Genomic DNA, 24,608 nt, shown 5'->3' with positions numbered 1-24,608 from the left:
CTCTGGCCCTCCAGGAATTGAGTTTGACACCCCTGGCTTAACAGAACATTTATCCCATCCAAGTGGGCATATGTTTTGCTCAGGCGCAATTGCTACAATCATTTATTGCAAAATCAAACCACACCAGAAAAAATATCCAAACACCCTCAACCACTACGCTACAACTTCACCCCAACCTCTAAAATCATTTATAAAAACATCAAACTACACGAGAAAAAATAAGACTCCGCCACCACAACTTGTAGGGATTGAATGAACCGTGCTCTTCCACTTATAAAGTAACTTGGAAGAGTTAAATGCAGAGGACAATTTTCAAGTATGGATTCCCGTACTTTGCCTTTGCTGTCAGGTGAAAGCGTTGGTTTCTAGAAATTTTTTATTTAACCAAATAACCATTTCCTTCCCACTTCAGACAAAAGTGATTGTGGCAATTAAAAAATTCCTTAGCATGTTTAGCTGAGAGAAACCTGGTAGAGCCAATCTTTCTGACAAAAAACAAATTACAATACATGTGTATTTCAATAAATGTGAGGCATTTTATTTCTTCGTGAGTGAAGGGCTAACCCGCACCCTGGCAAATAAAATTTGGGGCTATACCGAAGGCAGCAGTAGTGGAAAGAGTACTAAGAAATTGAACTGAGTAAATTTGTTTTATTGCCTCTTATTACCACAAACTTGACACTTACCACTGAGAAATGTCCTGCTCCAATTGTGCTTGCGACTCAGTCTCTTGTCCATCAGCCACTTTAACCATTTCATCATCAGACTACGGCTTGCACTGGTAAGGTACAATCGATACCATCTTATCAGTGTATTCACAAATCTCCAGGGCCGTCATGGTAATGGGTGTTTCGTTTCTGACGCGCTGTATGTGGAAGACCAGTCCAGTACCAATCTCTATGGCTCTAGACCAATCACAAAGGATTGTGCCATCTGACCAATCACAGCAGTGAGGGCTCACGGAAAGGAGGGGTTAAGAGAGACTGATTCTTTAATCTGCTTTGTACGAGTCGTTTACGAATCTTTTAGAAATTAGTTAAAATTAAATCTATTTTTTGAGAAAACTAACGCGTTTAACGCGTTTTTTGACCTTGCATGCATGTAAACCTGTTTTAGGAGATTAAAACAATATTAGCAACCTTAAAAATGGCATAATGGGGAACTTCAAGGTGGGGAATCGTCTACTTGTCATAGAATTAAAATTTTGAGTTCCTCTTATTGATTCCTTTGTGTGCATTTTAATATGACTTTAAACCATACAAGCACAAGAAGACTTGTCCACTGTTTTCTGTACTGCATACATAAATAAGGGGGACAGAAATGTACCAACCCGATTCCAAAAAAGTTGCAACACTGTACAAATTGTGAATAAAAACAGGATGCAATGATGTGGAAGTTTCCAATTTCAATATTTTATTCAGAATACAACATAGATGACATATCAAATGTTTAAACTGAGAAAAATGTATAATTTTAAGGGAAAAATAAGTTGATTTTAAATTTCATGGCATCGACACATCTCAAAAAAGTTGTGACAGGCCATGTTTACCACTGTGTGGCATGTTTACCATGGTGAAAGATCTGGACTGCAGGCTGGCCATTTCAGTACCCGGATCCTTCTTCTACGCAGCCATGATGCTGTAATTGATGCAGTATGTGGTCTGGCATTGTCATGTTGGAAAATGCGAGGTCTTCCCTGAAAGTGACGACATCTGGATGGGAGCATATGTTGTTCTAGAACTTGGATATACCTTTCAGCATTGATGGTGCCTTTCCAGATGTGTAAACTGCCCATGCCACACGCAACCCCATACCATGCAGGCTTCTGAACTGAGCGCTGATAAAAACTTGGGTTGTCCTTGTCCTCTTTATTCCGGATGACATGGCATCCCAGTTTTCCAAAGAGAACTTCAAATTTTGATTTGTCTGACCACAGATCAGTTTTCCACTTTGCCACAGTCCATTTTCAATAAGCCTTGTCCCAGAGAAAATGCCTGCACTTCTGGATCATGTTTAGATATGGCTTCTTTTTTGACCTATAGATTTTTGGCCGGCAACGTCGAATGGCACGGTGGATTGTGTTCACTGACAATGTTTTCTGGAAGTATTCCTGAGCCCATGTTGTGATTTCCATTACAGTAGCATTCCTGTATGTGATGCAGTGCCGTCTAAGGGCCCGAAGATCACGGGCATCCAGTATGGTTTTCCAGCCTTGAGCCTTACGCACAGAGATTGTTCCAAATTCTCTGAATCTTTGGATGATATTATGCACTGTAGAATATGATAACTTCAAACTCTTTGCAATTTTTCTCTGAGAAACTCCTTTCTGATATTGCTCCACTATTTTTGGCCGCAGCATTGGGGGAATTGGTGATCCTCTGCCCATCTTGACTTCTGAGAGACACTGCCACTCTGAGAGTGCTCTTTTTATACCCAATCATGTTGCCAATTGACCTAATAAGTTGCAAATTGGTCCTCCAGCTGTTCCTTATATGTACATTTAACTTTTGCAGCCTCTTATTGCTACCTGTCCCAACTTTTTTGGAATGTGTAGCTCTCATGAAATCCAAAATGATCCAAATATTTGGCATGACATTTTAAAATGTCTCACTTTCAACATTTGATATGTCATCCATATTTTATTGTGAATAAAATATAAGCTTTTGAGATTTGTAAATTATTCCATTCCTTATTTACTCACAATTTGTACAGTGTCCCAACTTTTTCGGAATCGGGTTTGTAAAAAAAAAAAGAACAACTTTTGACTGGTCTAATTCTTTAATATTCTATAGTATTCTATAATATTTTTTTTCCCTGTGTTTTCCTAATGATAATTTTAGGATTGGCTTATACAAACACATACGGCAGAATAGTTTCTATATTGTAATAAATGTTAACTATACGGTTAAAGAACGCGATTTTTACCATTTAACTGTGTGCATGTATTTAAGACACTTACATTGTTCTTGCTCCATCCATGCAATAATTCTATCAACCGAGTTTTCTGTTTACTTATACTGCTGTGTGCTCTGGTAATATCAATGGTATGACCCTTTTCAGGAGCTGACAAAATTACTAAAAAAAAACAAAAAAAATCACACATTCACTTCAATACTGAAATGCTAATCAGTGTTGCCAACTATTTTTCAGTGGAAGTTGCTAAAGGAAGGTCAATTTGTTGCTAAAAGCTGCTAAATGACATTCTAACCATCCTCTGCTAACTTACTTTCTGGGAGAGTTTGACTCCTAACCCTAAGGTTGTGGGTTCGAGTCTCGGGCCGGCAATCCACGACTCAGGTGCCCTTGAGCAAGGCACCGAACCCCCAATTGATCCCCGGGTGCCGCAGCATAAATGGCTGCCCACTGCTCCGGGTGTGTGTTCACAGTGTGTGTGCACTTTGGATGGGTTAAATGCAGAGCATGAATTCTGAGTATGGGTCACCATACTTGGCTGTATGTCACATCACGTCACATAATGTAATTGCACGATGACATCATTACGTAATTACGACACAAAATTGTCACTATTCAAATCTCAGCAAAATTATATTATTATAATATTTTATATGTTAATTTAGATTTGTTCGTTAAAGTAATATAACAAAATATAAAAATATAAATAACTGTATTTTTAAATACAACATTGAATTATTGAACACTTATACATTTTTAACAATTAGGGCCTAAAAAGGTTTTTTTTTTTTAATTAGATATTAAACTAGTAAAACTACACATTCTGGGCTAGGTTTTCCAAAAGCTTTGTAAGCCTAATAAGTTTGTAAAAACGATCGTATGACTGATCTTAATATTACGGTCTGTTTCCCAAAAGCATCGTTACTTAAGTAGCACTTGAAAATCATCGTAGCTGTACGAGAGCTCTGGAGTAATCGTAAAGTCCTAAGTGCATTGTAAGAAGACAGATTAATGCGGTCACCTGCAGGACAATCTGCAGATAACACGTTTAACTTTATTCAAGTGCAATGTGATTATATTATAAAGTTTTGATTGTACTTTATTGCACACTTTATTTGTTTTTGTTTTTTGTTTTGTTTTTTATATGAATTTATAAATGAAAAAAATTAAAAAGGGCAGAAAAAACAGAAATACACATCTAAATTGAATGACTGAAGCAAAAAAAAAAAAAAAAAAAAGAAAGGATAAAAGTAGTAATGTAGGAAATATGCTTCAAAAACTGGGAGGAAAAAAAATCTGTCAATGACTTACTGATGTGCACAAAAACCAATTTATTGGACCTGGAAATAACGTCTCTATATAGATATTATATACTATAATATATATTTTTGTATAACGTATATTGTATATAATTATGTAAAGTATAATATACGTATAAATGTAATATAATATAATATAGTATAATATAATTGTTATATCCTGGAACGCAGCATTAGATTAACATTTCAATAAACTAGCGTTTATTACAACGCTAGGTTAATTACAAGCCATTCTATTAGGTGCACTTGAAGCACCGCTACGCGCGATTGCGTTAAGTGCATTTTTGGAAATCGCACGTGAAACAATAACGAACGATTGTAAAATGACTCATAGAAAATGCTCTTAAGTGCTATGATCAATCTTTGTCGAGAAACACAGCCCAGAACAATTATAGTTTTAAGCAGTGTATTAGCAGTTAGTCAGTATGCTACACTCCAAGAAAATATCTGTAAAAAATAGGCCACAGTCTACTTTGTTAATATGAAGCAATTTTCCATGTTAATTTTTCACAGGTTTTTTTTACCTGCATTTTAAATTACGCGTTGTATTTTGTGTTTACGGGTTACAGGGTTACAATGGATTATGGATAATGAATAATGGATAACTGATAATGTCCTGGAAAATTACTAGTACCTTTTCCATTTTTCTAGATATTTTTCTTACAGTGTACTAACTGATCAAAAATCGCAGGTACAAGCTACTAACAAGGTGTATCATAAATTAACAGTTATTAAATTATTAAATTATTATTATTAAATTGAGCAATTGCTAATAGCAGCTAACTTAATTCACGTGATATGTGTACTGCTAGGCATCTTTGGTTTCCTCATTTTGTGTAATTTAGATGGAAAATGTGTCTTTTTTATTGTTTCAGTCACTTGTCAAAAGTTGCCAAATAAATTTTAAAAATAGCTCAATTTGTTGCTAGGTGCTTTTGGAAGAAAATTTTGCTAGGGTAGTGTGAAAAGTTGCTAAATTTAGCAACAAAATTGCTATGTTGCCAACACTGTGGTTCTTTCTGTATAGGTTGATTGACAGATGTCTCGTCCAGTCAGCGGTGAGTAATCCCAAACCAGTGGCGCTGTCTCAAACTATACCTACCTCTTCCGGTTTGTCTGATTTGTCATTGTGTTTTCTGATTTATAATTTTGTTTCCGAATTTGTCATTGTGTTTTCTGACTTGTTATTTTGTTTTTTAGGTTTGCATTTGTAATTTATTGTTTTGTTTTCAGAATTGTAATGTTTTGCCCTTCTCGGCCACCGTAGATAGGCCTATAACTGACTTTTTTCCTCACATTTCTGATTTTACAATTCAGATTTCTTTCCTCTGAGTTCCTTTTTTTTTTTTCTTTGTTGGTTTTTTCAATTCTGGTGTTTTTTTCCCCCACCACATTAAAAATATGAGACTTTTTTTCACAATTCAAATGCATGAGATGCTTGACGTGTATGATTTTGTGGACCGCCCCATATCGGTAACCAGGGAATGACGTCACCAGTGTTTTAGTTTCGTAGCGCAGTGCGCATGCGCAAAACGTTCTCTAGTCGCGAGACGCAACGGGTGTTGAATGCGTTACAGCGCGGCCGTTTGACCACATGTTATCAACCGCATAAAACTTCGAAGAAGTTGTGAAAATATCCGCCGTTTAAACCCAGTTTCATGGAAGACTCTGGTAAGTATTCTTCCCGCCGTAGATTTCCCGCGATTCGCGTGCGTTTGTTTCTAGAAAACTCTGAGGTAAACGAGCGGCGTCGGTTTGCTAGCAGTTTAGCTAGCGTGTGGAGAGACCAGGCCAAAACCAGACCGTTTTCATAGTTTAATAACATGTTGTGCTGGTTTTGAAACTAATTCGCCTTTGAAATGCCACTGAGCGCGTTTTAACGCGTGTTTTGATTGTTACTCGCGTACGTGCGCAAACTAACTTCGACGAATCATCGTGTGTCGTTTGACCAGGAAACGCGACACTAACATTTCACATTACTGTTAATAAATCCTCCGTCCAAGAGTGTTCTCCGTGGGCACATGTAAAGCATTTCTAAGTGGTTTGTACGGAGTTTCTTAAAACTGACCGAAACTGTCTTTAACAGTCAGTGCAAAGCTTAAAAACATATGCAAATTAGCCGTAATAATATGTATCATCACAGCTTTTTCTGTGGCGTCTGTTATATCACAGCGTCTTGTTTATGGTTAAATAGCCTAGGCCTCCAGCAAATTAAGATATTAAATCAGAGCAGAATTTCTGGAATTCATAAAGTCGTGGCATTAAATGTGGGAAATGTAAAAAAAAAAAAAAAAAAAATCGTCGTCTTCAGCATTTTGCGTTGTTTTCCAATACAAACATTCTAAATATTCTCAAATCAAGATACATTTACTGGAGATGGAAAATTAACATATGAAGTTCATTACAAGGGTGTTTGTGATCGTACAAGGATAAATAAATAAAAAACAGGTTATTTCAAGTTTTGCATAGACTAGTATTTTCTTTACTAAAAAAACTAATTCTAAAGGTATTATTTAATATATTTTAGGTGTGAGATGTGGGAAGAGAGAGAGGGCAAACATTTTGTGTTTTAGGTCAGCATTGTCGTCTAATCAGCCAATATTGTCTTTAAAAGCCTGCATAGCACTTAATCATTTACAGCATGGGATCTTGACCAAATATTCACATTTTTGTATTTTTTTTTTATTCATAGTAAGATGGCAGTGATGCACAAAGGGAGTAGGTTATATAAAACTAGAAACTAATTTGCAAGCATGCAAAAAATTTTTAAAAAAAAGTTTCTTGTGTGCATGTAAAAGTATGGAATATGTGTAGGAACCCTGCTAGTCACGATGCTGCTTGGTTTCATATTGCCAGTAGAACTATAAAGGAACAATCACGTTATCTTCAGGCTTACAGATGTGTTTGTTTCAGGTGAGCCCATGACCGGGATGTTGGACACGAATGCCCCTGAGAACGGGGACGCTCCTGCTATGGAGGGCACAGACCCGAGCGCGACCGACTGGACGGCTCCTCCACAGGCTCCTCTCACGGATCCGGAAAGCCACGAGTACGAGCAGATCCAGCAGCCGTCTGCATTAGAACAATACCAGCTGTACTCCATGGAGCACCTGAAGTCTGCAGCGGAGAACATCGACCACACAGCCACTCCTCCAGACGCCGGTGCGGACAGCCTCGGGCAGCAGACGGAGTCTAACGGACAGCAGGACGAGGCGAAGCCGGCCGGAGCACACGACTCGGAGAGCCCTTCCAATATGGAGCTGGAAGACGCTCCCAAAGAAACGGCAGAAGTGGTGGAATCAGCAGCAGATGCAGCCGCCACGCAAGAACCTGCGCTTCCTGCAGATTACGAGCGGCTCTTTAAAGTTGTGGAGGATAATCCTGAAGACTTCAACGGCTGGGTCTACCTTCTGCAGTATGTTGAACAGGAGGTGAGTGTTTTTAACACTGAAGCATTGCATATACAGTGCAGACGTTCATCATTCGCTAAAACTCACTTAGAGAGTTTAGTATAATTTGTTTTTGATGTGCGTTAAGGAATTTATTCTGTAAAAGTGTTTCCATCAGTTTGTGCGTATGTTTTCTTACCGGATAAGACATTTATCCTACTTGAGTACATTGTGTGCATTTTTAGAGTTTATGCACATCTTGGCATTTCCATCCAGTGGTTCTTATTTTTTTGATGCGATATCCCAAAATGCATATTGAAATGGTGGATGGAATCATAGCTATTGGCTTATGAGCTTTTCTTTGGTTTCAGAACCACCTGGAGGCTTCAAGGAAGGCGTTTGATGCCTTTTTCCTGCACTACCCCTACTGTTACGGCTACTGGAAGAAGTATGCAGACATCGAGAAGAAGCACGGCTACATACACATGGCCGATGAGGTGAGTCGAGATGACTTGCGGACGAAAGTCGTGAGAATAATACGTTGTTGTTGTTATCATGAAGTCATGAAAATGTGCTGGTAAGAGGTGCCAAGAGTTTTTAAAATGGGCAAAACCAATGATAATCAGTTTCTTTTAAGTCACCAAAACAGAGTCAAATAAGCAAAACTCATGCAAAGGATAAATTTTGTTGTCGCAATCAGGCAAAACTCACGAGAGTTGTATATTTTTGTTGTTAAGTCACAAAAACATTCAAATTTAGTTTTTAAAGCTAACAAAAATGATTGAAACAGGCTAAACAAAAAGGATGATTCTCATGAGTTAAGTTACTGAAACACATTAAAATAGGCAAAACTAATGAGAATCAAAGATTTTTTTTTGTTAAAAGTTGCCAAAAACATCTTAAAATAGACTAACTCTGGGAGAATCATCCATTTTTGTTGTCATGAAGTCTCAAAAAAATGGCCTTTAATACAATTTCTTCAATTCTAGTTTATTTGTGTAGCGCTTTTCTCAATGCAAATTGTTGTGAAGCAGCTTTACAGAAAATTAAAGTTCTACAGTATATTTAGTAATAGCTTATCAATGTACAGTAAAAAAAAAAATCATGCAGTTAATGTCATGTAAAAAAAAATAAACCAGGCGGTCAACGCTATTAACAGCAATGATTATATATGCAAAATTTGGTATTTATTTTTTTCTTGTTTTTTTTTTGTGATTTTTGGAGTGACATCTGACATGTTTTCATGAGATTCACGCTTTAAAGTTTTCTACTCGCCATTTGTTTTGTTAAAAAGCATCACAGAGATGAATGGATGTGAATCTGTTTTCCTCACACAGGTTTACCGTCGAGGTCTGCAGGCTATTCCGCTCAGCGTCGACCTGTGGCTGCATTATATCACTTTCCTGCGAGAAAACCAAGACACTAGTGACGGAGAGGCTGAAAACCGCATCAGAGCGTGAGTGGGGCTGTTAGTAACCTCAGAAATACAATGATTAAATTAATTACGAGTGCCGCAAGTTCAGTCAAAACACTACGCTGTTCTACAGGATTCAGTTTACAGTTGATGAATATTGTGCATTTATACCAATAGGTTGCTTATGATCAACATTTTTATGACATTGTTAAATAGTTGAGATGCATATTTTATCTTCCTCGGGACTCAAAACAAGAGTCTTGGTTTATTTAGGTCTGTGTTTTTATTTAAAAGTTATCCATGCATGAGATCTTTTTTTCTGGTTAATATTGGTGTTTTGGTTACTCGAACTATCTGGGATTTAATTCGATGTCTCAGGAAAGAATTGCTAAAACTTAAATTTAACACACTATGTAATAAAAATGGCCTTTTGTTATTATCATATCAGCAAAATCCAACATTGTTCAACCTCTAATATGAGTTTATATTTTACATTTATGCTTTAAGCAGATGCTTTTATCCAAAGTGACTTACAAAAGAGAAATGAAACAGATTGTCAAAGACCAAACTAAATTTCACGCCAGGCGTATCAGAAGCAATCGTGTGTTCATCTATTAGTACATTATACCACTTTCAGTAAGTATGTGGGTCAAAGACGTTAAGATTAGATATTTTTTTTAGGGTTCATAGGTTTGTTTTGCCTTAATTCTATTTGTGCATGTCCTAAAAGTCCTTAATTTGTTATTAAAGTTACAAATACTTGGATTACATGACTCGCTTGTGTTCTTTCAGGTCCTATGAGCACGCCGTTCTGGCCTGTGGCACAGATTTCCGCTCTGACCGTCTGTGGGAGGCTTTCATCGCATGGGAGACTGAGCAGGGCAAGCTGGCCAACGTGACGGCCGTCTACGACCGCATCCTCTGTATTCCCACCCAGCTGTACTCACAGCACTTCCAGAAGTGAGCAGCACTTCAGATATCCGCAGGGCTCTAGCATTAAACACTTTGTTTTTTTTAACTTAAAGCATATATTGTGATAAAACCATGTACCGTGACAAAAGCCTCAATGACTATTGTGAAAATTTGATACTGTTACATATCTAATGTACATACAATTTAATAGGACTATAAATATTCCATAAATAGCCTATTAAATAGAGTCTGGAGCAAAATTATTTAAAAGTAATGTGTGCTATATTTTGATTAAATAACTGTGCTTATAAATTCCTTATATCTCATATTAAGCTAAAACACAATTCTGAAAAAATTTGCATAGTGCCTCTAAATATTTTTTAATGCGCTGCTTAATTTTTCAACTTGGGAGCTAGAGTTGGAATCAAAAATAAATTCCAGAATTGGATACTCTTTTTAATCTCTCTCTCTCTCTTTTTTTTTTTTTTTTTTTAGCTGGCGAAAAGCAGCTGTTAAAAATGTTTGTGTCTTTTATTTTAAGATAAAACATCATCACTTTTTTTTTTAGGTTCAAAGAGCACGTCCAGAGCAACAACCCCAAGCACTTCCTGTCTGAGGAGGAGTTCGTGCAGCTGAGAGTGGAGCTGGCTAACGCTAACAAGCCCAGCGGAGACGACGCTCCGGGCGAGGAGCTCCCGCCGGGTACGGAGGACCTGCCGGATCCCGCCAAGGTAAGAGCGCCGTCTTTCAACCGCGGGCTTCAAAACATGGCAGAGGTAGGGTAAGGGCGTCTGATCCTGGACACGTGTGCAGGTTTGAAGAGGTGTCTTTCCGTTAGCAGCCAATGAAAACCTGAGGGTCCAGGTTGACATCCAATCACGGACTTGGGCTAAAAGTGGGACGGGCTCGTGACGAAATGCCACCGTCCCAGCACCGGCCAGAGCTGATTCACTGGGTGTGCAAACCGTACTGTTTCTGTCAAACTCATGGTGACGTAGACCTTTTGCGTAGCTGGACATCAGACGAGATAAAATGTTTGCTCCTTCGATGCGATGCTCAGGACGCTGTGTTTCGTCCCCCAGAGAGTGACGGAGATCGAGAACATGAGGCACAAGGTGATCGAGACGCGCCAGGAAGTGTTCAACCACAACGAGCATGAAGTCAGCAAGCGCTGGGCCTTCGAGGAAGGGGTGAGTGTTTCTGAAGGACTTACATAATAAAAGATCTGTGGGGTATTTTGAGCTGAAACTTCAGACGCATTCTGGGACACCTGAGACTTATTACATACTTTCAAAAGAGGCGTAATATGTGTCCTTTAAACAGTTTAAATCACATTTAAATATAAACGCAGGAATCGTTACGCAGAATTGAAACGTACGTGTCTTATCGAATACCCAGTTCTTGGAAATTTGGAACCAGTTCTAAAATCGACCCGATTTTCGATACCCAACCCTATATATAGTGCATATATTTAGCAAAATGCCCCTCTACAGTTTATTTTTCTATCTGACTGAGTTTATAGTCAATGAATATGTTTTTTTTTAGGTAAATGTGACGGTACGTGACATTGTTTACAACCCGTTATATTGACTGATTGAGCGATTACACGAGACAGAGTACGGATTGTTTAGTTGTACTCTTTTAACTTACCTTCAGATGTTTATTCATGTTTATTTTGTGCTATAACTAGTATTAAAGTGGAGGAGATGATCAGTTCACATTAAACAGCGCCAAAACTGCATTTAATGTTTCAATACTGCAATACAACGGACAGAATTTGAATTCTGAGACTTTGTTTCATATTAAAAGTACCAAAGCACAATGCTTATTGTGTGATATTGGATGGGAGGTGCGCTTCAATGTTCCATCTATTAACTAAAAACAGGCTAGATGTATCGATTTTTGGGAGTTAAGATATCGTTTTGTAAAAATGAGAATCGACCCAGCCCTACTGTTAGCTGTGTTCATGTCCCAGACTGCCGCACGTTCGTCCTGTTAACGAACGCCGATTCCCCTCCGCAGATAAAGCGGCCATACTTCCACGTCAAAGCCTTGGAGAAGACCCAGCTGAACAACTGGAGGGAGTACCTGGACTTCGAGCTGGAGAACGGGACGCCGGAGCGCGTGGTGGTTCTGTTCGAGCGCTGCCTGATCGCCTGCGCGCTCTACGAGGAGTTCTGGATCAAGGTAGTTACACGCTGCTGCCGCCCGCGCCTCACGCCCTCTCTCCACCCTTTGACCTCCCTCATCACTTCCACAGTAACACTTGCTGCACTCTTTGTGTGTAACGTTGATATTTGACTGTATCTGTTATATTAGGGGATGGCCTGCTTGCCACACAAGATTTTGACCGCAGCATTTGCCAACTACGTTGCACCTCTCCGTCTCCTTCTACCTTACAGAAACTTATCTTATTGGTTCAATGAAGGTGCTGATGGGTTTAAAACAGAAATTCTCAAAACGATCTTGTCAATGGAAATTCAGCAGTGCGGGGATGTGAGACGAAAGCTCAATTTTTATGTGCTCCTTTCCCTCTTCTTCTTCTGTTATCTCTCTCTCTGTCGCTCTCTCTCTCTGTCTGTCTCTTGTTCTGTGAAGTACGCCAAGTATCTGGAGAGCTACAGCGTCGAAGGCGTCCGGCACATCTTCAAGAAGGCCTGCACCATCCACCTGCCCAAGAAACCCACCGTTCACCTGCTCTGGGCCGCGTTTGAGGAGCAGCAAGGTAAAATATCAGATATGCTGTCCGATGGAAGGATGCTTGGTTTCTCCTGGAGCATCGGTGAGCGTCTGAACCTTCTGTAATAGTTGTGTATGAGTCCCTCAGTTGTCCTCAGTGTGAAAAGATCAAAATCACACAGTCATTGCTGGAAAGGGTTCAAATGCACAAAAATGCTGCAAAACCATGGAATTTGTGGGAGCTGAAGGGTTTTTCTGAAGAACAGCAGACAGTTTAACTGTTCAGAACACACAAGGGACTCGTGAACAACTCACTAAACACAAAACATTCAGGTTCAGGATCATTCAGGTGACAACACAGTGTTAAGAATCAAGGGGGTGAAAACTTTTGAACAGGGTCATTTTTATAAATCCAACTATTAACATCTTTTACGTGAAATTTTTTATTCAGGTCCGTTCTAAATAAACTATAACATGCATCTTGTATGATCCCTTTGATTTTTGCTAACAATTAACACTGCAGATTCTGAAAGGGGGATGTAAACTTTTGACCTCAACTTTATAAAGAGCTAGATGATAATATAGTTATAGTTTGTGTTTTGATTTGCTGTAAAGCGCATTGTTTCATGTCAGTGTACTGTATTTGGGTCAAAGACATTAAGATGTGTGCATCAAAAGTGATTTTATGTCCATAGAAAACACATTAAATATAAGTGAAGTGTCTGCTTTTAAGGTTTCAAATAAGTTTTTGGAGGATAAAATGTCAACATTTGGTTGAATTAATGTAACATTGTCATTCAGTGTAATACAGTATTTGTTAAAATTCAATGACATGCTTATTCATGATTGTACATATTAAAATATATAAGAAAAAGGGAGCATATTAAATAGAAAATAGAAAATTATTACTGACAAATGGGCAAAACCTAGGATAGTAGCAAATTTAAAAAAATGTAAAATGACAACTAATTAGTATTTGGGGTAATTAGTCTTTTAATATGTCATAAATTGATTTTTGTTGTAAATATGCCTGACGAGATTATTACACTGAATGACTTTTTAATGGGTGTCTTCTGTAAATCAAGGGACAATGTGTGATATTTATTGCTCCGAAAAACAAAAATAAAATTGCAATTAAATAAATTAAACGGAAAACTTTACAAAAAAAATAGGGAAAAACAACAACAATTTAAATAGTTTTTATGCTTAAACTCTTGTGTTTTTGACATTGTCCCTACAGGCAACGTCGAGGAGGCGCGGCAGATCTTGAAGGCGATGGAGGAGGCTGTTCCTGACCTGGCCTTGGTGAGGCTGAGGAGGGTGAGTCTGGAGCGTCGTCATGGAAACATGGATGAAGCGGAGGCCCTGCTGAGGGACGGCATCACCAACGGGAAGAACAGCAGCGAGTCGTCCTTCTACGCGGTGAAACTGGCCCGACAGCTGGTCAAAGTGCAGAAAATCCTGCTGGAGGCCGTCGAAAAGGATGAGGTACAGATTAACTTTCACTAAATGAACATAAAAGTTACAGATATTCACTTTTAATAATTATAATAAATAATAAAAACATTTTAGATATTTAGATATTTTATCAAAAAATGTATTAAATATTCAATTGTTTTATTAATTTATGTATCATTAAATATATAAAATATCGTATTTATATATTTCTTATCTATATGTATATGTACGTATGTGTATGTATGTATGTCCCTGCAGCACAGAAGCAGTCATAAGTAGCACAGGTATATTTGTAGCAATAGACAACAATACATAGATTTTTCTTTTACCGGTATGCCAAAAATCATTAGGATATTAACTAAAGATCATGTTCCATGAAGATATTTTGTTAATTGTAAAAAAAAATAAATAAACTAAAATTTATTTTTGATTAGTAATATGCATTAAGAACTTCATTTGAACAACTTTAAAGATGATTTTCTCAATATTTAGATTTTTTTGCTCCCTCAGATTCCAGATTTTCAAAAAAAAAAAAAAAAAACGACCCTTATGACTGGTTTATTAAAACATGTAAAACCATATATATATATTTTTTTTTTTTTTGTGGCGTTGAAATCCTATACCTTAATTGGTGTTCATGGTCAATTTTGAACTCTCAAAATGCATTAGATGGAATAACTTAACTTGATGTAAAATATTTTCATTTTCTTTTTTCTTTTTTTTTTTTAAATATCACACTTAATACTGCACCGTGGACTTCATATCGTGATGTTATCGTATCGTGAGTTTTTGATGCCATTACATCCCTGTTTTCATGTGATGTGAAGAGTTAGTTTGAAATTATTTAAATTAAATCACAGAAATGAATTGAGCTCTAGCAGTTGTCATTTCATGCTTCAGTTTTTTATTTTTTATTTATTTGTGCTGTTTTTCTGCCTGCAGACGAACCCGAAGCTGTACCTGAACCTGCTGGAGCTGGAGTACAGCAGCGATGTGCAGCAGAACGAGGCTGAGATCATGGCCTGCTTCGACCGAGCTCTGAGCAGCACGATGTCCCTGGAGCAGCGCCTCATCTTCTCCCAGCGCAAGCTCGACTTCCTGGAGGACTTCGGCAGCGACGTCAACGTGTGAGTTAGGAAACTCCGAGAGAGACAGAGCGCTCGCTTCCTGTTTTTGATGTTTTTCTGCGATGTATAAAAAAAAAAAAAACTCACATTTTGATGTTTTTCTGCGATGTATACATACTGTGATATGAAAAAAATAATAAAATAAATCACCAGATGACTTGAATAGCTCTATTTGGGGGGAAAAAAAAATAATTGGGGTTATTAATAAACAAAATTATAAACATAGATAAATATAATAGAACAAAGATACAAATGAAATAAACGGTGCTTTATATTTCTCAGGTATGTCTAATAGTATTCAGGTACAGAAATTGAATAATGAAATCTAAAATAGCACTGCATAGTCTTCACTGTATACATTAAATCTAATAAATCTGTGTTAAAGCTACAAAAGTGATTTTGGGTGAACCAGAAAGTCTCAGGAATATTGAACTATTAAACTGCTGTGAACCAATATACTATACATTATATTTCTCAGTTGTTTACCTTCACCTTGCAAATTACAAATGCATAATTTTTTATATATATATATATATATACTAAGAATAAAACGTCAAACACTGACATTTGAAATCATTTAAATAAGATGCACTGAATGTGAAATTAAAGCAGCCATTGGATGGCAGCAAGTCATTGTGATTGAACCGAATCATTTAAACGGTTGATTCATTCAGAAACGAATCATCGTCATGTTGCTCAGAGTGCTTCGGCTGTGTTTGGAATTATTTTTGTCGTCAAAATTGTGCAAAAACAGGCAATATAGTGTCTAAAACAAGTTAACTTTTTTTATTGAACTGTTGTAAAAAAAAAAAAAAAAAAAAAAAAAAAATCCAATATTACATCTATAATCATGGTAATTTTTGGAGGAAAAACGGCACTTTTGTGATTAAGTATGAAATGGTATAAATGTATATTTTCTGCCCTCATGTCTTGAATTTGTGGTCGTTCTAAATGTATTTTCTCTTTACTGTTATCACTGGCATATTGTCAGAGTGTCTAATTCTAACGTTTGGTAATATTTCTATTCAAAATCGTGATTCCTCGATTTATAAAAAAATCAATCTTGGCAAAACGTTAAATTCGAATGAATCAAAATGAGAAAAATCTCCCAGCCCTACTGTTAGGAAGAGTGTTTTTGACCTGTCTGTCGTTGTTCACTCAGGCTGGTGGCGGCGTATGAGCAGCATGAGAGACTCGTGACGGAGCAGGAGTCACTGAAGAGGAAAGCAGAGAACGGGTGAGTTACCCTCATTCACTGAGACTTCATTACACTGCAGACGGTCAGTGATTATTTCACGGCTCTCAGGAACAGCTCTCTTTAATTCTCCGTTCCACAAATGAAGGTCTTAAAAAAACCTTAAGTTCCTAAATGTTGCATGAAGTGCAAAAAATTAATTTCTTCCTCAGTATTTATGCCATGTTTTCCAGTATAAATAATCTAAACATCTTTAAAGCTCCAATATGTAGGAATTTTGTAATAAAATTTCCGAAAATAACTTTGCACAGTGTGATATATTTCCTCCAGTTGTGTACTTACAATATCTCAAAAGTCTCCAAAGATTTTTTATTTCAGAGAAATTCCGATATTAAATAACTGGCCGTCCCGAAAAAATATGTCGCCTCTCAGTGACGCAATGTCTGCTCTATACTTTTTTTCCGGTGTATGTTCCACCACACCGGAATATCACATGGTCAAATGCGGAAGTGGTGGTTATGTTATAGCCGCGCGTATTATACAGTAAAAGAAATTAACAAACACAAAAACTAAAAGAAAAGTATTGAAGTGCCAGTAAAACGTAAGTTATATTGCTCTTTGTACTAAGGTAAGGATTTTTATCACGTGTGGTGACCGAGATTATGGCAGTACAATTAAATACAATCAGATATGTGTTGTTAAAAATATATTTAGTCATTACTTGCAAATGTTCGTTCAAATTTACTTTTAGAACGATTGGTTTGAGCACGTTAAACAACACGGCATTAACCATAAACACGTAACACTCCACAACATTGACCCAACAAATCATTTAACAAATAGCTGTAAGTTGTAACGGGATAATATAGTATAACATTTCACGTTCCTTGCAGTTAATTAATTATGATGACATAAAATAATACGATCATATATACAAAAAACACAAAAAACGACATCTCCCATCGTCACCTGCTTCATAGCCTCATCAACAATCTAGATACATTGCTATGGTGAAAACGCATTAAAAACGACATCTCCCATCGTCACCTGCTTCATAGCCTCATCAAGCTTCGCCTTTGTTATTGTTGGAAATGCGCCCTCTTGTGGTCAATTACAAAAGTCACATACTGGAGCTTTAAATCAAGACGCATTTGCTGGAGATGCGCAGATATGAAGTCTTGCCTTCTGAGAAATTGATCAAAATGAAGTGAGTTTATAATTAAAACAAGAACAAATATCTGCCACTGGGGAATGAAAACTTTTTTACGTATGAAATGTTGATTCTTTTTTTGACCACATTGCCAGATTTGTTCTTGTTTTAATCATGAACGAAGTTTTACCTTCATAAAATCTGCAGAAATCTGTATTTTGGTATTTTCTCTTTATAAACATACTCGTGTAATCGTATTATAATTATTGTAACTTTTTAGGGGTCAGTTTTAAATCGAAATGTATCCCATTATTTCTCGCGGTATTAATGTTTCAAAAAAATGTTTTTATAGTAATGTATTCCCTACATCTTCATCTCGGTCCAGTTTACTGTAAATCTTTTGTAAAATCACTTTAGATCTATAAAAGTCTGAAGAAAAAAAGTTTAGTAAACAGATTTCACAGTTAGAAAAAAATGACAAGTAACAAAATTGAGATAATATTCTTCTGTAAAACATTCTCCAATCATTTATTTACAACTTTAAAAAATAATCTTTACAGTGTAGTGATGTGGCGTCATTAAAAATTTAAACATCATTAAACATTTTAAACATTATAAACATTTTTACGGTGTTTATATAGTTTATGATTGGATTTGTTGCCTTTATGCTAGTTTAACAATAATTCCATTATTGATTTACTTGATGAAAATACCGTCTAGAGCGATGCGAATCATTGAATCTGAAATGTTTGGTGTGCAGCTCAGAGGAGCCGGACTCAAAGAGACAGCGGACAGACGACCAATCAGCAGCCTCGGGTCAGATGATGCAGGACATGCAGGCCAATCACGCCGGATACAACTACAACAACTGGTACCAGGTCAGTCCTGCCTCCGACGGCATTTACAGTGAATCTATGACGATAAAAATGTCTCCGCGATCTGCTTCTAGAAGAAATATCGTAGTATCGTGCTACAGCACACATTTAATCAGTTACAGCTCTGACGCCTCCGTCTCAATGTAACGTTACTGTACAGCACCGCATGCATTCACATCAGTGTTAACTCAGAGGTAGAGACACTCTCACAGGACACTGCACTTATTCACTATCACAAAAGTGCATTATTTGCATGCGCTTTAAAGCCTTGCAGGTTAAACGTTTCATTCACGCGCTGTTTTTTCTGAACGCATACACCTGAAGCATGCACTAAAAACCATATTAACCAGTGCCTGGCTACTGGACTAAGCTATCTTTTGTGCTAAAACTGTCAAAACACACCAGGTTTACATATAGACTCTGGTTATGTCTAAAATGACAGTAAGCAGTTACTCTTAAAGGGACAGTACTAAACATGCAGCCGACTGTCATTAAAGGGATGGTTCACCCTGAAATGTAATTTCTGTCATTATTCACTCATTCACATGTTGTCCCAGACCTGTATTAATATCCAATATTTTTGATATTTTGAAGAATGTGGGAAATGTTTTATGTGTTTAATATTATGTGTTTGCAGTGTGTGTCACTGTTCTTATTTTTTAATTACAAAGAAACAAAAATGACTTATCTTTGCACACTTTGGTTGTGTGCTCCAGGGTGTCTCATGTTGACTGTGTGTGTGTTCTGTGTTGCAGCAGTATAACTCATGGGGCGGTCAGAACACCTGGGGTCAGTATGGTCAGTACGGTCAGTATAACCAGTACTACCCACCGCCTCCCACATAACGGACTGCGCCGGCCGTTTCTTCTTCTCCTTCAGCTTCTACATTCGTCCCGTCTCCAATCACACGCCCTGTGTTTTCTGTTCTTTGGCACGAGCTCTTTTCCTTCTAAGTGCCAGTGAGTTTTTAATGAGCCGAGTTGGTTTAATGCTTCTGGAGGTTTAGTTGTGTTCGCTGACAGATTGACGCTCGTTTGGAAGACTTGATCCTCCTCTCTGCTCCTCAGAGAGAAACATAAAACATGAAGACGTTTTTTATTTTGACTTGGTTTCATAATAAAGAGATTGACCTCCTACATGTCTGAGTGGTTGTGTTCACTGTTATATGATACTGTCTATAGTACACCGCTGCGGTTTGTCTAAATAACGTCAAGTCAAGAATGTGATGCTGTTTTGGAATATGAATCTGGGTTATGCAGCGATCAGGAAGGTTTGTAATAATGGGCTTCAGATCCTTTGTAATTTTAAAACAAATCAGATTCGAAGTTATTTGAGAGAAGTTGGTAACTGAGTAATGAGGCCCAAACCTGCAGAAATCAATGTAACAATGGAAAAATATAGAAAGGAATAAATGACTTGATTAATAACCAAGTTAATAACTTTTGTTTGAATATGTGTGTATATAAAAGTTTTTAAACAATGGGATTTTAATGTTTTTTTTTTTGTTTTTTTTTTTTTATAAAAGAAGTCTCTTCTGCTCACCAAGCCTGTGTTTATTTGATGTAAAAGCAGTAATATTGCAATATATTATTAGAATTTAAAATAATTGTTTTCTATGTGAATATCTGTTAAAGTGTAATTTATTTCTGTGATGTGCAGCTGTATTTTCAGCATCATTACTCCAGTCTTCAGTGTCACATAATTAGTTCAATTTGATATTTTTATAATTGAATTGAGCTTTTCATCTCCACATGATGAATCCCAGTTCAGAAAACCATGCTGTGATGTAACTTCATGGTGTTGATGACAAAGAATGGAAATATTTTCTTATGATTTAGGTCAAAAGCAGTCTAGAAGTGGTCAGAACACATTAATATGTGCAATCCAACAGTTATTGATTTTAATTTATGCTTTATGGTCATCAAATAGCATGTACAATGTCATCTCCACTGTTTAACAGAACATTTCACAGCATCAACGAGGAAAAAGCGAAAAAGGTTATATACGCATCAGTTTATAGACAGACACACACACACACATTTATATATATATATAACTTCCCTAGAATGTTACAATGCGATTTTAATACAGAAAGTGTACTTTGCAGGTAAGCACCATTACATTTATTTTTTTTTTTTTATGTGAAAATGTTAAAGGAGGAGCATATATTAACCATTTAAATCGCTTTACTATTTTTAGATTGTCATCTTTCATTTCTTTTTTTTTCCAAGCGCTTAAAAAAGAGGTTTGCCCTTTGTAAACTTGCATTCATGAATGTGAAATTCACATAAAATTTAAAATAAAACGAACATCCTTTAAAGAGCGATCCTTGACATAACCCACAATAAGGAAAATGTTTTTAAAATAGACTTTTATCAACAAACGAAAACCTCCACATTATTTCAAAAATGCTGGCAGGACCGACACTAATGAGATTGTTTCAGTGGAGCATTCAGAAAAAATAGCAGTTTAAATCATTCGGGTATAATATTCTCTTTTTATTAAATAAAAATGATTCACCGACCGGACACGTCATGGTCACGTGGACATCGCGCTTCCCAGAGTTCTTTGCTCCGCGCATGCGCGCTGTCCTTTTCTCGCCCAGTTGCGGATCGACTAGCATCATCTAATGTAAGGCCTGCTAATCAAATCATTTATTAGTCGCGGTTGAGGTCTTTAATGTGCTTTAATGATGCATGTATGGCTGTGATACGTGTTCCCGTGTTTTACAGTCACATCTCGAGCAGAAATCCGTCAGAATGAGGCGTTAAAACGCGTTTATTTCCTCCGCGTGTTTCTCTCTGGCGCACTCACGCGCTCTCACCGCGGGTTCCTCAGATACAGCGATCCTTTACTCTTCATTTACTCTAATTAAACTTATATAAACTTATCAAATTGTTATCTTAAAGCAGCGGTTTAGTGTCGAGGTGTCTGTAATTGTCAATGTTTGAACTGGTTGCATTCATCATGTTACCATAATTGTTACATTTAACATTTAAAATGGTAACAAATAACGTTAAAAAGTGTTGCATGCATTTACCTTTTATAATAAAAGCATTACATGTTAAATTTGAAATTGTTGCACGTAACGTTTAAAAATTGTTATAACGTTTTGTTTTTAACTTAATGTTGTTTAAAATATATAAAAATGTTGCTTTTACTTTAAGATTGTTTAACATTCAAAAATGGTTGCATATAACATTTAAAATTATTGCATTTTATATTTATAAAGTGTCCCTTTTAACTGTAAAATGTTTTTATCTTTAAAAAAAATTTAAATTTTAAAAAATTGTTGCATAGATTAAATTGGCTTTAAGTAAAAAAAAAATTGTAAACGATTGCTTTTACATTTAAATGTTTTTGCTTTTTACCTTTAGATTTTTATTTTAACTTTAAAATGTTTTTTTTTTTTTGCATTTAATATTTAAAATGATTGCATTTTTATTTATTTTTTTTTTTGCATTTAATATTTAAAATGATTGCATTTTATATTTAAAATTGCATTTAATATTTAAAATGATTGCATTTTATATTTAAAAATTGTTCATTTTAATTGTAAAAAAAATTGCTTTTAGCTTTTAAAAATTGTTGCATTTAACATTTAAAAAATTGTTGCTTAGATTACATTTTTAACTTTAAGAAAAATGTTTAACATTGCTTTTACCTTAAAAAATAGTTGCTTTTTAACTTAAAAAAATGTTGCATTTAACTTTACAAATTTTGTTTTTAGCTTTAAAAACATTTGGTTTCAACTTTAAAGAAAAAAATTGTTTAACATTTAAAAAGGATTGCTTTCAACTTAAAATGGTTTAACATTTGAAAATGTTACAAATAACTTTTAAATGGTTACAAATGATGTTTAAGGTTGTCACAAATACCCCTGATGTGTTAGCTGCAGTGAGGTGTGTGTTGTTTGTGAGGATACACTGAGTCTGGTGTGTGTGTGTGTGTGTGTGCAGCTCATCATGCAGCTGTTCCTGCGCGCTCAGACTCTGCACACGCTCCATGTGTCCGGTCACGAGAGCGTCCGTGACGTGAAGGTGAGCCACTCCGCTCTTGCTCTGGCAGCCGTCTGGGGTCTGTGAGCGGGTCTGATGTGTGTGTGTGTGTGTCTGCAGGCTCATGTTCAGGCTCTGGAGGGTCTGTCTGTGGAGGAGCAGGTTCTTCTGCTGGCCGGAGCTCCTCTGGAGGACGATGCCTCTCTGCTGGACTGCGGTGTGTCCGAGCACTGCACCATCGAGCTGACCGCCAGACTCCTGGGAGGTACGAGGAAAAAATAGACAGTTGTGTCACTTCATATTTACACTTTATCAGTGTTTTTGATATATAAAGAAGCAATGTAATCAATTTTAAATAAGATTGATTAAATTAATTATAAAAAAAATATATTTTTTATAAATATATAATTAAATGTAAAAAAGTATTTTATAATTTTAGTGCTGTCAAATGATTAATCACATCTAAAATAATTTTTGATCACTGTGCATATTTATGTATATATAAATATAAACTTTTTTTAAATATATACATGAATGTGTGTGTATTAAATATATTTATATATAATATAAATTGAATGAATATTAAAATATGCATGTAATTGTCAAAGTGAATATGTGCTGAATTAATACGGTGTATATTTGTGTGTGTGTGTGTGTGTATATACTATATATATATATATATATATATATATATATATATATATATATATATATATATATATATATATACATAAATATACACAGTACACGCACATGTAAAGAGAAACTTATTTTGGATGCAATTAATTACGATTATTTGTTTGACAGCACTAAATTTGTTAATATTAAATTAATTTTAGTATTTAATTCTATTTCATATTTATTTTATATATTAGAAATAATATTTAATGTCAAAATAATTTATAAAGTTTTAATATTTAAATGTATTTCCTTTTTACAGTTTTCTAAATGAAATCATTTGTTCATATTAAAGATAATACTTTTTAACATTTAAATGCTTTATATTTATAAAATAATAGATGTTTTAAATATTTAATTTATATAATTTATATATTTATTTATTTAGAATATTAAAATATCACAAAGATCAGTATTTCTTCATGTTGATGCTGATGTGTGTGTGTTGATCATCAGGTAAAGTCCACGGATCTCTGGCTCGCGCTGGTAAAGTGAGAGGACAGACACCCAAAGTAAGTCAGTTCTGTCTGGTTTGTTAAATGAAAGGTAATCTAAGCTGTGATGTGTAAGACAGAAGCGGTTCTGTCCGTCTGCAGGTGGACAAACAGGAGAAGAAGAAGAAGAAGACGGGCCGCGCCAAGCGTCGCATCCAGTACAACCGCCGCTTCGTCAACGTGGTCCCCACCTTCGGCAAGAAGAAGGGCCCCAACGCAAACTCCTAACGAGCGACTCCTCCTTCCTGATCCCTTCAGAGAGAGCTTCACAAACTGTTCCATCAGTCTTCATTCAATTTGTGAAAAAATAAAAATGCAATAAATACACACTGTGCTGTGAAATATCTCTACTTTTATAAGAAATGAAGTGCTTCTAAATCATGCAACAATACTCTGAAGAATAAGTTACTGACACCAGAACTAAAATATAAATAATCAATAAGAGAAATCTTCTGAATTTAATCAAGGTCTATATTTAAGTCTGCTAAATATAGGAAAAATGAATATCAACTTAATATTCTGACCTTACAATTTTAACACAAAAAGGGCACATGTTAAAGATGTATATCTGTTAGTTTGTCAAACAAACATGAGTCAAATACATTCAATGCTGGTCAACGTTTTTTTGTTCCTGCGTTTTCAGCATTTTAGAAATGCAAAGGAAAAGCGATACGTTTGTGCTGATGCTGCTCAGAAATGCAGACTGAATTAATGAAGCACCACTGAAGATGAACTAGAAATGTATATATAGAAATCTCAATATTAACAATAACAACACGCACACAAAGAACTTATGTAATTTAATATTAACTATCAATATTTAATAAATCTTAAATATAGTAGCTTCATGATTTGATCGGTTTAAAGTTGTCAACATTTTGGAACTATACAATGATTTTTGGTTCTGAAAAAATAAATCTAAATATATATATTTCTTGTATATATGTATATATTTACATATATAATGTATAATGTATATAGAAAATGATGTATATATTTATAGTAAG

General features: G+C 35.9%; 2 protein-coding genes across 3 annotated transcripts; both read left to right on the top strand.

Moving 5' to 3' along the window:
• Positions 1 to 5,747: 5,747 nt before the first annotated feature.
• Positions 5,748 to 19,567, top strand: LOC109060754 (pre-mRNA-processing factor 39-like). 2 transcript variants are annotated; one of them, XM_042747355.1, is made up of 14 exons: positions 5,748 to 5,903; positions 7,146 to 7,663; positions 7,993 to 8,118; positions 8,959 to 9,077; positions 9,828 to 9,995; positions 10,516 to 10,678; positions 11,030 to 11,137; positions 11,970 to 12,134; positions 12,546 to 12,672; positions 13,867 to 14,114; positions 15,027 to 15,211; positions 16,374 to 16,448; positions 18,317 to 18,434; positions 19,190 to 19,567. In XM_042747355.1, exons 1-14 carry the CDS (start codon positions 5,891 to 5,893, stop codon positions 19,274 to 19,276), a joined length of 2,220 nt encoding a protein of 739 aa, XP_042603289.1. In that variant the 5' UTR covers positions 5,748 to 5,890; the 3' UTR covers positions 19,277 to 19,567. The 2 variants fall into 2 exon arrangements, with proteins under 2 accessions (XP_042603289.1, XP_042603288.1); XM_042747354.1 differs by having other exon boundaries at positions 19,187 to 19,567.
• Positions 19,568 to 20,944: 1,377 nt separating this feature from the next.
• Positions 20,945 to 23,928, top strand: LOC109060795 (ubiquitin-like protein FUBI). The gene is made up of 5 exons (XM_019077959.2): positions 20,945 to 21,062; positions 22,391 to 22,471; positions 22,550 to 22,694; positions 23,564 to 23,619; positions 23,704 to 23,928. Exons 2-5 carry the CDS (start codon positions 22,397 to 22,399, stop codon positions 23,827 to 23,829), a joined length of 402 nt encoding a protein of 133 aa, XP_018933504.1. The 5' UTR covers positions 20,945 to 21,062; positions 22,391 to 22,396; the 3' UTR covers positions 23,830 to 23,928.
• The last annotated feature ends 680 nt before the right edge of the window (positions 23,929 to 24,608 follow it).

The sequence above is a fragment of the Cyprinus carpio genome, chromosome B20 (assembly GCF_018340385.1).
Source record: "Cyprinus carpio isolate SPL01 chromosome B20, ASM1834038v1, whole genome shotgun sequence".
Lineage (NCBI taxonomy): Eukaryota > Metazoa > Chordata > Actinopteri > Cypriniformes > Cyprinidae > Cyprinus > Cyprinus carpio.
Note: the sequence above shows the minus strand (reverse complement) of the source record. Positions and strands in the feature narration are given on the sequence as shown.

Bases quoted from the DNA above. Each gene is read 5' to 3' on its own strand.
- LOC109060795 (XM_019077959.2), top strand. From the start codon at position 22,397: ATGCAGCTGTTCCTGCGCGCTCAGACTCTGCACACGCTCCATGTGTCC. The intron at 22,472-22,549 runs GTGAGCCACTCC...GTGTGTCTGCAG, and splicing joins AGAGCGTCCGTGACGTGAAG to GCTCATGTTCAGGCTCTGGA. The intron at 22,695-23,563 runs GTACGAGGAAAA...GTTGATCATCAG, and splicing joins GACCGCCAGACTCCTGGGAG to GTAAAGTCCACGGATCTCTG.
- LOC109060754 (XM_042747354.1), top strand. The intron at 14,115-15,026 runs GTACAGATTAAC...TTCTGCCTGCAG, and splicing joins AGGCCGTCGAAAAGGATGAG to ACGAACCCGAAGCTGTACCT. The intron at 18,435-19,186 runs GTCAGTCCTGCC...TCTGTGTTGCAG, and splicing joins ACTACAACAACTGGTACCAG to CAGTATAACTCATGGGGCGG.